General features: G+C 54.9%; 1 protein-coding gene across 3 annotated transcripts in view; it reads right to left on the minus strand.

Moving 5' to 3' along the window:
* Positions 1–50: 50 nt before the first annotated feature.
* MBOAT2 (membrane bound O-acyltransferase domain containing 2) overlaps positions 51–13,126 on the minus strand; it is a 45,120-nt gene continuing 32,044 nt past the window's right edge. For all 3 annotated transcript variants that reach the window (XM_070428649.1, XM_070428650.1, XM_070428651.1), the window contains 9 exons: positions 12,769–12,824; positions 11,489–11,543; positions 8,119–8,302; positions 7,138–7,330; positions 6,678–6,781; positions 5,745–5,809; positions 3,754–3,886; positions 2,241–2,392; positions 51–817 (listed from right to left, as the gene is read on the minus strand). In XM_070428649.1, the coding sequence (XP_070284750.1) occupies positions 598–817; positions 2,241–2,392; positions 3,754–3,886; positions 5,745–5,809; positions 6,678–6,781; positions 7,138–7,330; positions 8,119–8,302; positions 11,489–11,543; positions 12,769–12,824 (1,162 nt within the window). In that variant the 3' untranslated portion in view covers positions 51–597. The remainder of the gene's footprint in view (positions 818–2,240; positions 2,393–3,753; positions 3,887–5,744; positions 5,810–6,677; positions 6,782–7,137; positions 7,331–8,118; positions 8,303–11,488; positions 11,544–12,768; positions 12,825–13,126) is intronic.

Raw genomic sequence — 13,126 nt, forward strand, 5'->3', positions numbered from 1 at the left:
GAGCTGCACACAGTCACTGTGCACTGTAGTCACTGGAGATGCGCTAAGAAAACCCTTCAAATACTGAGGAGTTTATTGCATTTTTAAAATATCCACAATCTTAAATATCCTGTTTCCAATTTCCCCAGAATTCCTTCACAGCTCATTTCACATCTCACAATGTTACAGTTGAAAAGACCATTTAGGAACAACATTTGAGGGAAGAGAGGGTTTAAGGCAAGACATTCATTTGGAAAAGCTAATTTCCCTCCATCGGCCAGACGGACACCGTTATTTCCCCGTCTCGCCGCTGCCTCGGGGTGCACAGCGTACATTCAGCAACAGGGCACCCGGGGGACCCTGCGGCCAGACGCCAAGGTCCTGAGTGTCCACGGAGACCGTGGAAATACTTTCTGTAAGGCGTGGCCCACGGGAACATGGCGAGGGAGGGGGAGTATCACTCGTTTCCCATCCAGTACACAGGGACTTCCTTATCAGCAACTGTCCGATACTGCCCCCCGCCCCCCAACTTACTCTCTTTTCCAAGGAACCCCACCTCCTGGAGAAGGTGCTAAGATCAGTGGCTGTTAACATACAGAACACAGCCCTCGGTGCCCGTCACTCCGTTCCCGATGGGTGTCTGGCGGCTCCTGCTGGACCCTGATTGCACACATTGTTTGTTGTGGGAAAACTATTCTGTCCCCAAGAATTTTCGTCAGACTTTTTGGATCGAGACAGCCGCCTGTGTTCGTGTGGGTCCTGTCCTCTTTGAGTCTTTTTCACGGGTAAGAACAACAATACTAAGAGGGCGGCAATGTGAAGGCAGTAACTCCAGGAGCTAAAAGAAAAAGGGAAGCGGTGATGAAACATGTGATCATAAGCCGTCTGTCATAACTGGGCATTTGTCCAAATGCCACCTGCCCCCTCATGTGTTTACCGACCGCGCTGTCCTCTTACGCTCCCCGCCCCCACCGTGAGTGACACCCCACAGCGCGTGCGGGGGTATTTATAAAGCTCCGCAGAAAGCCACGCGGCTGTAAGCATGAGCCTAGTCACCCTGTTACATTCCTTTGTGAGGGTCGGAGGCCATGGCTAAATAGATCCAGGAATCTCAGGCCCACAGGACCCAGTGCTCAGCGGGCAGAGGAGGCAGGGCCTCTCCCGCTAGTTACTGTCCCCAATCGAGCCACGTGTATTCTAATGACGTGAGTAATACACCCAACATGGACGTTGCTGTCACAAAATACAGAAATGCCACGTGATCAAAACTATTAGAAACCTCATTCCCCGAATGAAATATAAGCCAAAATGGGGCCCAACCTCCTCCTACAGCTATAAGTTCACAGGATTGTGAACCAAAGAACTAGGCGAAAATTCAAACAGCTCCACCCCATTCAAAAATATGCAGCAAGTTGTTACGATGGAACTTTAGCAGCAGGAGTTTCTTAATGTTTCCTGGATGGTTTTCATCACATCCAATTCAACCATTTTTGACCCTGGATTCTGTGCTGTCATTCTAAATGCCAAGATAATGGAGAATTTATGAAAGAATAAAGGTTTTGATCTCAAAGATATCACTAATGGGGAAGGGAGAGGAGGAAGGGGAGGAGTTAGAGAAATAAAACATGAAATTCAAGACAGTAATCTCTACATTTACAGCGATGACCAAGGGCCGATGAAACATGCCCGAGTGAAACCAAAGCAGGTGAGTGGAACAGGACTACTTTATGTCATTCTGATGAAAGGAAACACGAGAAGGAAAGATTCCTTGCAAAGAACAGCGACACTTTCTGGTTAGCCCTTTGAGAGCCCGGAGGTTACCCGGCTGGTCGTTCTCCAATCAGAGCCTCGTCTGAGGGCTGAGTGGGGAAACCGCGTGCTTTTAGACCAGCGGTTCTCAACCTGTGGGTCGCAACCCCCTTGGGGGTGGAACAACCCTTTCACAGGGGTCGCCGAAGACCATCGGAAAACACATCTATAATTACATATTGTTTTTGTGATTCATCACTATGCTTTAATTATGTTCCATTTGTAACAATGAAATTGGGGGTCACCACAACATGAGGAGCTGTATTAAAGGGTCGCGGCATCAGGAAGGTTGAGAACCACTCTTTTAGACTAAAGTCACTGACGGTGCGTTTAGCCGCAGGAAATGAGGCGACCGTGCCATTTCCCCGTCGTGGCCCAGAGCGAGGCGCTGTCTTTCACAAGCGGAGCCACCCCCGGGGACAGGGCTGCCATGGCTGTCGAGCAGCACTCACCTGTAGAACGCGAAGGACGGCTTGAGGGAGAGCAGCACGAAGGGCACCACGGTGTAACTCACGGCCACCTGGGTGGCTCCCCAGGTGACGACGTCGTACAGCAGCTTCAGCTGCGGGGACTTGAGGAAGTAATGTCGGAAGTTACTCCTCATCTGAAACAAAGGAGCGAGAGGATGGCTTCGCTTTTAACGCCGCTCGTCCGTCGGAGCGCCCGGCCTCCCTCTGCAGCCGCTTCGGGATGTGGGTCTGGGGGGGGGGGGGGGGGGGCGGCGCCACGGGAAAGCGGGCTCAGGAACACGGTCCACGCACGAGGAAAACGCGGGGGCGGGTGGGGAAGCTCACGGCAGATGTGTGAGTCTGGGCAAAGGGCATAATAGAGGAGAGGAGTTCTCTGCAACGTTTCTGTAGATTTTAGTTGTATTAAAGCTTAATAAAATTTTCTTAAGTTAAAAATAACATTGCCCAGCCCAGCCGGTGTGTTTCAGGGGTTGAGCATCGACCTATGAACCAGGAGGCTCGATCCCTAGGTGTGGGGGGCGTGCAGGAGGCAGCCGATCCATGATTCTCTCTCATCACTGATGTTTCTATCTCTCTCTACCTCTGAAATCAATAAAAATATATTTGAAACACACACACACACACAACCACTGCCTAGAGCTCCTTAAGTCACCTTTGGTAGACGACAGCATATAAATGAAGTGGAATCTATTTTCCATCTTTTCATCGTGTAACGCTGTCACCATGGTAACCCTGACCCGAGACAGCCTCTTCTTGCCCCTCGGCCTGTGTGCAGGACACAGAGCGCTCCCGGAGAGAATGACGGCTCGGGCGCTGTCTGTTTGCTAATGGAGCTGGAAGAGCTGCTCACAAAGGCAGCTTCTGCCCTGGCTGGCGCTCGCTCAGTCGGAGCGACGTCCTGTACACCCAATGGTTTCGGGTTCGATTCCCAGTCAGGATGCAGGAGGCCACCAATCAATGTTTCTCTTTCACAGCGATGTTTCTCTCTCTCTCCCTTCCTTTCTCTCGAAAATCAATTTAAAAAAACAAAAACACATACCCTTGGGTGAGGATTAAAAAAAATCCCATGGGAAAAAAATCCCATGGGAAACAAAGCAGTTTTCGAAGAACCCCTGTTTTAATGGTTTTAGCTTCTCGGACATTTCAGGTTTGAAATGTGAAACCTTAAACACCCTTTTTTCTTTCACGCTCCCGCTCTTCCCATCGGCTGTCACAGGCGTCGGCACCAGAACGGCGCAAAATCAGGCCCGTCCGCGCCCCGCTCTCCAGCCCGACCAGGCTCCAAGGCGGCAGCTCCCGGGAACCTGGCTAAAAGGAGCCCACCCACCTGGCCTTACTGAACGTTCCCGCTCCTTTAGAAAGTTCGGTAACGACCATGCCCACTGGTGGGTGCCTCCCGTGTGCTGGCTTCTCAGCCGCACCAGGCGGAGCCCCCACCCGCCGCTGGGCCAGCCCCAGGGCTGCCGTGGGCAGGGAAGGAACCCCTGGCACTTACGGCTCGCGCTGCCAGCGTCATCACCACCCCGGTCAGGAAGGTCAGGTAGTAGCCGGGGTACACCCCGTGCCAGATGGCGGAGAGCAGGAAGGTCTGGGCGGTGGGGCTCCGGGTGGTCCGTTCGTAACACACCCTAGGGACCCGCAGAGCGAGGTTAGCCTTGTCAAGCCCTCAGCAGTCCTTCTTGTGTTACCTGGGGCGAGGGGGGGTTCAGGGGGCCCGGGAAACAACCACGCGTCACCTTAGGCCACAGCGTGGTCATCTGTGACCTCAGGTTTAGGGAGAGAAATGCAATTGCGTCTCTTGCTGGTCCAGCCAAGCTCAGAGGCCCTTCCTGGTGTCTGGGAGGAAGGAAAGCGACACAGGAAACTGCAGCCCTGATCAGAGTGAGGGTACTTGGCGCTGTTTGTCCTTCTCGTGAGCAGCACCAGACCTTCCTATTGAGTCGGGAGAGCTAGTCTTCCTGGGAGCGGGCGGTGCTGCGTCTAGAACAGCGGTTCTCAACCTTCTGGCCCTTTAAATACAGTTCCTCATGTTGTGACCCAACCTCAAAATTATTTTCGTTGCTACTTCATAACTGTAACGTTGCTACTGTTATGAATCGTCATGTAGATATCTGATATGCAGGATGGTCTGAGGCGACCCCTGTGAAAGGGTCGTTCGACCGCCAAAGGGGTCGCGACCCACAGGTTGAGAACCGCTGGCCTAGAAGTTTCTTGTAACAGCCTGGAGAACTCAACTCGAGTGAAAACAAGACGCTCCTAAGGCAGCAAGCTCAACACTTAACAGAAGCAGCAGCAGATCCGCTGGCGACCTGCGCGGCCCCGGGAGACAGCAAGGCAGGGGGGAGCGGTGCCGATACCCGGGGCACCTCGGGGAGAGGGACGCGCGGCCCGTCCGAAAGTCAAGGCGCGGATGCCGGGGCGGCTCGGGCGGCGCATCGGGGAAGTCCAGCGCAGGGCGCTGTCCCCCAGGTATCTGAGCATCTTCCTGACGTCATCTACCGGGACTGTCCCTCCGCCTGAGCTGCCTAGGCCTCCCCGTCCGCCTGACGACCTCCTGCTGGTCATCAAGGTCAGCGGGAGCCCTGCCTCCCGCTCTGGGCCTCTCCGCCCCAGTCCCTGCCCCCTCTCTCCTCGCTGCCGGGAGCAGCAGGTGTGGACGGCTCTGCAGTGTCTCTAACAAGACTGTGAGCCCTGCCCCAGTCGTTAGAGCGTCGGCCCATGGACCGAAGGGTCACGGGTTCGATTCCAGCCAAGGGCACGTACCTGGGTTGCAAGTTCAATCCCTGGGCCCCGGTGGGGTGAGTGGGAGAGTCAACCAACCAATTGATGTGTCTCTCTCTCTTCTCTCTTCCCTTCCCTTCCACTCTCTCTAAAACCAACGGAGCCCAGTTGGCGTGGCTCATTGCCTGAGCATTGACCTATGTTCAGGGAGGTCACGGTTCAATTCCCAGTCAGGGCACAGGCCAGGCTGCGGGCTTGATCCCCAGTGGGGGACATGCAGGAGGCAGCGATCCATGATTCTCTCTCATCATTCATGTTTCTCTCTCCCTCTCCCTTCCTCTCTGAAATCAATAATAAAAAGATATTCTCTTTTAAAAAAAAAATCAATGGAAAAAAAAAATCCTCCAGTGAGGCTTTAACCAAAAAACAAACAAACCAACGAAACAACCGTGAGGCCTGCAGGGCTGCATCCTGGGCCCGACGTGGGAAGACCCCGAGCCGGTGCTGGGGAGTCTAGGGTGCACACACGGCGCCTGTACTGCCACGTGTTCCGTTTGGCCACTCTCACTGAATGAGCAGGAGGATGTGTGGCCTGGCCTTGGCAGGGGCCCTCACGGGCGGAGGGGCGGTCAGGGCCAGCAGGAGGGTAACAGCGTTTCCGGTGTCACCAGGCTGCGTGTCCCTCGCACGCCGCTCACTAACCCGGGATCCCGGCTCGGCGAAGCCCGACCGCACGGCGCGGAGGCTGCTTGGGAAGGAACGTACCTTTTGAGCCACAGCGCCGTCTGGATGTTCCAGTTATCGAGAAACATCTTGAAGCTGGTGGACCCCTGAAAAACAGAGCGACGTTTCTCTTGGCCCAGTGAAAGGATGGCGTTTGGAAGGTGGGTAGCAAGGCCTTCTTGTGCTGAAGATAAGGGGGCTTGGCAGGGACGTGGTGTTGTTCCTGCGCACACTCTTCTGACTCAGTGACGGGGGCTCAAGGGAGCACGTGTGGCGTGGGGCACCCCCCCAGCTCAGCGGGCTCTCACCCTCTTCTCCTGTCTGTGAGCATTCGGGGGGGCGGCGGGGGGGGGGGGGCAGGCATTATCCCCCAGAAAGTCCCGATGCTCAAGCAAAGGGCTCGGGCTCTCTCCCAAGGATGGAGGTGCTCTATGCCCCCCGGCTGGGCTCCCCGGTGCCATGCCTGCAGCCACCCCTCCCGGCTCCTGGAACGTTGGCCCCGCCGGGCACCCCCGCAGGAGTGGGCTGCCACCATCCTCCCGCCTCCAGCCCCTCGCGGAGCGTCTCCCAGGAGCTTCCCTCACGTCGGAGGGAGCCTCGGTCCTGGCTCGATGAGAGAAGGTGTGTTATTATTAAAAATCCTCTACCATGCCCTGGCCGGTGTGGCTCAGTGGACAGAGCATCAGCCTGGGGACTGAAGGATCCCGGGTTCGATTCCGGTCAAGGGCACATGCCCGGGTTGCGAGTTCAACCCCCAGTAGGGGGCGTGCAGGAGGCAGTCAATGAATGCGTCTGTCTCATCATGGATGTTTCTCTCTCTCTCTCCCTTTCCCTTCCTTTCTGAAGTCAATAAAAATATATTTAAAACACAAAACGCTTCGACACCACTCTTAGCCATCACATCATAACTCTATGACAGCAAACTATGGTTCTTCGAGTGTCACATGGCAACTAATGTCTCCGTGAGGCACCAACCTCTATTTGCTGAATCCTCAAGTTGGAAATCAAGTCCCAGCGAGCTTCCCCATGTCTGTCGTAGCCTCTGAACCCGAAGCCCGCAGCGTTGTTAATCGCGTCGGCTGCGGAGAATAAGCAAAGGGGGGATGAAGAACCTGTGTCCCCATCCACCGGGTCCCCCAGAAGCGCATGCCCTCGGACGTGTCATCTCTTATTCTCAACCAGGAAAAGCAGGGCCATGCCCACTTCCGTCTAACACGACGGGCCTTGGTCCCGTTTTTAGGGTCTCCGCACCGTTTCTGGGGCACATCCTCACCGTGTGGGTATGAGCCATAGGGCTCCTGTCTTCTACACGAGCCACCCTCCTGTTCTCCTCGGTCTTCCCCTCTCTGCCCTCCAGGGGGCACTCCCCCGGCTGCGTAAGGTGTAAGACACACGTCCGCACACTAACAGGAAAGCCCGTCCACATGCTACTCACCTAACGTCCATGCAAAATAGTATTTGGGTCTGGCAGCCAAGAGAGAGACATACAGATAGAGAACCTTTGCCGGCCACGAGGCTGTCGCTTGAAAATGCGCATCGATGTTGTGCTCCACGGGGAATGCGTTCGAGACGGTCAGGTGGACCAGTAAGGAGAGCCCACAGACCACCAGCTTCTGCACCACGGCCGCCTGCAAGGAGAGACGGGCGTCATCGCTGACCCCCCCCCCTCCGTGGGGCGTCACCCCCTAACCCACCCCCTCTGTGGGGCGTCACCCCCTAACCCACCCCTCTGTCCCCTGCTCACTGTCTCCTATGCAGTGAGGCTGGAGAGGCTGAGAGGCCGCCTGGAGACACAAAACGGTCCATGGGAGAGGCCTGGACCGATGTCCAGTCTGACACTCAACCCAGTTCGATCCAGAATTTCTCAGCAAAAAAGCCACTAACAGAAAGTATGGAGACTGAAGCCCCTTTTTGGTCTAAAATACAATGAGCTGCACTGTGGGCCACTTATTCTGCATTCAATGGTTGATTCCTGTATACAGCCTACCTGGCAGTGGTGAACCCACACCTTGACGAATCAGGACGATGCTCTAACCAACTGAGCTGCCTGGCCAGGGATAGCAACATATTGTTAAAGAAACAGATGGGTCCATTCAAAACTTGAAAACGTTCGGCCCTAACCAGTTTGGCTCAGTGGACAGAGCGTCGGCCTGCGGACTGAAGGGTCCCAGGTTCGATTTCGATCAAGGGGCACAGGCCCAGGTTGCAGGCTCGATCCCCAGTGGGGGGCGTGGAGGAGGCAGCCGATCCATGATTCTCTCTCATCATGGATGTTTCTATCTCCCTCTCCCTCTCCCTTCCTCTCTGAAGTAAAAAAAAAATGTATTTAAAAAAACCCAAACTTGAAAACATTCGCATCTTTAAACGAACAGGACCCCTCAGCACGCGCGACGCGGCCCGGAGACCCGGCTCTCACATTTGGGGACGGCTCCGCTCCTCCGCGGGGGGGTGCTTCTCGGCCATCCTCGCCCGACCGCGCCACGTGGTATGACCTGCCTTCGATGAAGGTGATGTAGTCCTTGTAGGAGCAGAGGGGCCCGGCCAGGATGCCCATGAAGTTGCAGTTGTAACTCAGATACTCCAGGAGGCTGGGCATGCGCCTGCAAGTCAGAGACAGCGGCTGTGAGACGGACAGGCGCGAGCAGGAGACTCGGCGAGAACCCCCGTCCCGCACCCGCCACCTCCAGCCCGGAGCAGGCTTCCCACGCCACGCGCTCCGCGGCGAGAGCCGAGAGGTCAGGGTGCGGTCATGCTCAGCAGTTTCCAACAGAAGAGTTTGCATACAGATCGTTACGGGCAACCACGCAGGGTCCCTACGTGATTCTTCACAAGAAAACACACCTGAGTGGACGAGACCCGGCAGAGAGCACCGTCTCCTACCGGTCAGTCATTCGCTCACGGAAGACGTCTGTGTGGCCCGGCCGGTGTAGCTCAGTGGTTGAGCATCGACCTATGGACCAGGAGGTCACAGTTCGATTTCCGGTCAGGGCACAGGCCCGGGTTGCAGGCTCGATCCCCAGTGGGGGGCGTGCAGGAGGCAGCCGATCCATGATTCTCTCTCATTGATGCTTTTCTCTCTCCCTCTCCCTTCCTGTCTGAAATCAATAGAAACGTATTAAAAAAACAACAACAAGCAGAGAGAAAACAGCGGTCCCTGCCCACCTGCCACCTGCCGGGCCACCGCTTAACCGGAACCCCGGTCAGGTCTCTTAAATCGTCTACATTGCAAAGTGCTTTTAGGGATTTTCTCTTGAGAGCTCACAGCTGCCGGGAGCACACAGCTCTCAGCAGGCTTCCCCCCGCAGCTCCCTCTGCTGCGTGCGGAGGCAGCCTGCTCCCGGCCTCCCTCCCCGCGGCCGCGCTCACAAAGGGGCGCCTTGTGCGTCCACAACAGAGCCCCATTGTCGCCGCCAATTATTTCAAGACCCGAAGCAATGCCAGCTTGTCCGAGCGCAGCTCCGTCTCACCCGTCACGCTATGTATCGCTGTGCGCGAGGACGGGAGAGAACGCTGAGCCGTGAAATCCGCTGGAATGATTTCTGGCTCAACTGTCATTTTAAACGAGCCGTTGCAGGGCTGCGGTGGGGCACCATTATTCGCTGCTGGAATGAGCACCACGTGTGATCATGTTCTGTTCACTGACGATGTTAAACGAGTCCGTCCTTCATTCCGTCGGCATTTCCCTGACAGGAACATGTGGCCCCAGCCTGGGCTCCTCCATCTCCGCATTCCTGAGATTGGTGACAGTAATTCTCTGTTGTCGGGGACTGTCCTGAGCCCATAGGATGTTCAGCAGGATCTGGGCCTGTCCCGTTCCATGCCAGCAGCACCCCCCCCCCCCCACCACGTGTGACAAAAATGTCTCCAGGCATCGTGACGCGTCTTCTGGGGGCATAATCGCCCCCAGGGGTGGCCTGCTAAGCCGGAGACGAGGACCGAACGATGAACAAGACCAAGTTCTTCCCCATGGAGCTCACGTTCGGGTCGGGAGGGGAACAATCAAAATAAACATGACCCTCAGACAGTAACACAGCCGGTGAGAGAAACGAGGCGGCCAGGGCTCAGTGTGATGCAGGGAGGGGAGGCGCGATCCTGATGGAGGGCGGGGCCTGCTGAGCTGAGCGAGGGAGAGCGGTGGCTACTGGCGCTTTCCGGGCCTCACGCGCGGGGGTCAGAAGTTTCCTAGTTTATTCTCAATTCTCAATTCGCTGGAGGATGTGTGTCAGGGGAGGGATGACAGAATTCAAAACACATTAAAAGGATCTCTGGCACCTGGCCAGTGCGGCTCAGTGGTTGGGTGTCGACCTATGAACCAGGGGGTCTGGGTTCGGGGCACATGCCTAGATTTTGGCTCAATCCCCAGTAGGGAGTGTGCAGGAGGCAGCCGATCAGTGAGTCTCTCTCATCATTGATCATTGGTGTTTCTATCTCTCTCTCTCCCTCTCCCTTCCTCTCTGAAATCAATAAAAATAAACATAAAAATTTAAACAAGGATCTCCGCCTACGGGGTGAAAAGGACGGCCCAGGGCAGGAGAGAGCCTGGAGCCCAGCGGGGGAGCGATTACAGCAGACACCGCTGGGCTGGGGGGCCTCAGTGGGAAAGGTGAAGGGTCAGTCAGGTCAGAGAGGGTAAAATTCAAGGTCCGCCTAGAGGTAGATTTCACAGAAATCGTTCACTGGACTTGCTGACGTGCATCTGCGATAGGAAAAAGGGGGTCTGTCTGCGTGTTTGCCCCGAGTCACCAGTGATAAAGGGCGCCGTGATTTTTAATTTGGGGTGACCAATTCAACATGCGTCCAATCAGCAAGACGGGGTGTCTTTCCACTCCGCTTCCTCCCACAGTTCAGAGTGGAGAGCGGAGTCTACCCGGGGCTGGGTGTCGGCCAGGCGGCGGTGGGAGACAGGTGGGTGGGAGCTGGGAATCCTCTGCTCAGCGGCTCCCGAGACAGACCAGGCCTCGCAGAGACCCCGGGACCCGGGTCAGTGAGCCTTGCGTCCGCGGAGTTCACTCAGGCGCACATCTACTGACTGTAAGTCTAACTCCAGTGACTGTGAAGGCAGGACATTTTAAAGGCGGGAGATGCAAGGAGACATCACCCAGGACGGAAGGCGAGCACCGGGGCGGGTCTGCCTGCTCTCAACCGTCGTCTCGTTCTCGGGCAGGAGTGCGCCTGTTCGTTCCAGATTTTCAGGACACACGCGCCTCAGATGCAAAACACGCATCTGATCTCTAACTGGATTATTTTAAGGACGATCCTTCCAAAGGGGGAGCTATTCCTTAAGCTCGTCAACAGAGCGCCTACAACAAGTGATGCAGAAGTCGACCCAGCGAATTCCTCGGGTAAGGATGAGAATGCCTTACGGGGTCGCCATTGTCTGAAAACATGGCCTCCTCGCGCCCTGTTAGCGAAGTACATTTTACCCAGCACCTGCGTCAAGCTATCCGCCTGCACAGGGCCGCTGCGATGATTGCTCATCACCACTACAGGGCAGGCTCGGGGGCCAACGCTCTCCCTGGCTTCAGGGGTCTCATGGGAGAGATGGAGGATTTGGCAGATGGCCTCATGGTACCGGGAGGTGCATGCTGGGTGGCGATCCTGTCAAGGGATGCCTGTACACAGGAGGGAGGCCGGCAGGACGTGGCGGAGGGGTGTGCAGAGGGAGGAAGCTGGGTTTTCGTGAAGGAAGTACCTCCAGCATGACAAGTCGGCCGTGGCCAGGTGAGTAGTGTGTGTCCCGGGCAGAGACAGCGGAAGCGGGCAGGACACAATTAAGAGGCACGCACCTTACAGCCAGGTCTCTCTGTGACGGAGTCAGGTCCTCGTCCTTCCGGAACATCCCTGGGAAACAGAAACAGGCTCTCTCATATGCACGTTACAATCCCAGCCGCGGTATAATCGGCTCCTTCCTCGCCCATGGCAACACACGCTCCAGCCTGCCAAAGGCCCATGGCGGAACCCTGCGTGTCTAGGGCTGTATGAGGAGAACGCACACATCAGGGAACTAACCTGACTCTTCTTTAGAGAAGATCATTACTAAGTGAAGAAATCCCCCAGAGCTAACATGTTTCCTAGCAAGTGCGATGACCTGTCAGAAGGGGCGTGAAAATGTTTCTGTCGTTGGATGGCTTACACGGCCGACGTCAGCACTACGGGAGGAATGCCCTCCTCGCCTCCACACGACTCTGACGAATGAGATGACTCTCTACCATCGTCTCCCGCCTACCTCCCCCTCAAACAGAAGGATGTTGTTATGATTACACGTCAACCTACCAGATCCTAAACCCAATTTAAAGGCCAAAGGAGGACTAAATTAAGAGGCAAACAACACATTTAAAAAGTATTTGTAGCCCGGCAGGTGTGGCTCAGTGTTTGAGCGTTGACCTATGAACCAGGAGGTCACGGTTCGATTCCTGGTCGGGGCACAGGCCCGGGTTGCAGGCTCCATCCCAGTGTGGGGCATGCAGGAGGCAGCCGATCCAGGATTCTCTCTCATCATTGATGTTTCTCTCTCTCTCCCTCTCCCTTCCTCTCTGAAATCAATAAAAATGTATTTTAAAAAAAACACATATTGATAGGTCTTCCCCAGCAGGGGGCGCAGGATAGGTGACACACACAGTGGGGCTGACACCCACCTGTGAACTTATAAGTTCTTATACTGAGAACACGTGTGTGTGAGTATTTTGGAGAGAGGGCAGGGGGAAAACATTCTAATTTTAATACAAATGTAGCACAGAGGGGAAGCAGAAATGAATAAAACTTTATTTAAATCAAATACTAGTATCTATTTGCTTTATATTCTAAATTTCCCCTAATGTGGGTCATATGACGGAATCACACTATTTTGCTTTGCTTTTGTCACTGAACTGAAGGCAAAATTAAGATAAAATACTGAAGGAGAACACGCCCGACTTTAATAACCGTAGGCAGAGCTCAGGATTTGTTTTCCCTGCCTTACCGCCAGCCCTTTCTAATCAAGAGCAGAAAGTGATGGTCGTATCTCAAGCAAGAGACGAACTGAATATGACGTCTTCCAGGGATAGAAAGTGAATTTCTAAATTCTTACCGTCATGAATCTCATAAACCAAGCTCGTGATCTTCTGGGTCATTATCATCATCGGGCTGCGACAAAATAAAGAATAAATACGTTAAAAGGGCATATTTAAGATAATAGTTACGATATAGGAAAAGGAGTTTATTTTGCTTATACGGCTATGAAATCGTGATTATTTTTTAACATCAATAAAGACCTTCGGGAAGAGAAGTGGGGGCTGCTGTGTTTGGGGAGGTGCCTCGATTTACAGAGCGAACAGGACAAGCTGGTCCACGGAACCAGGTCACGTGGGAGCAGGGCTGCAGGCTCGATCACGTGGGAGTCACGGGGAGCAGGGCCACTGTGCCTGAGGACGGGAGGCCAGCGGGAG

The sequence above is a fragment of the Myotis yumanensis genome, unplaced genomic scaffold, assembly GCF_028538775.1.
Source record: "Myotis yumanensis isolate MYYU_CA2020_CCGP unplaced genomic scaffold, mMyoYum1.0.hap1 SCAF_11, whole genome shotgun sequence".
Classification (NCBI taxonomy): Eukaryota; Metazoa; Chordata; class Mammalia; order Chiroptera; family Vespertilionidae; genus Myotis; species Myotis yumanensis.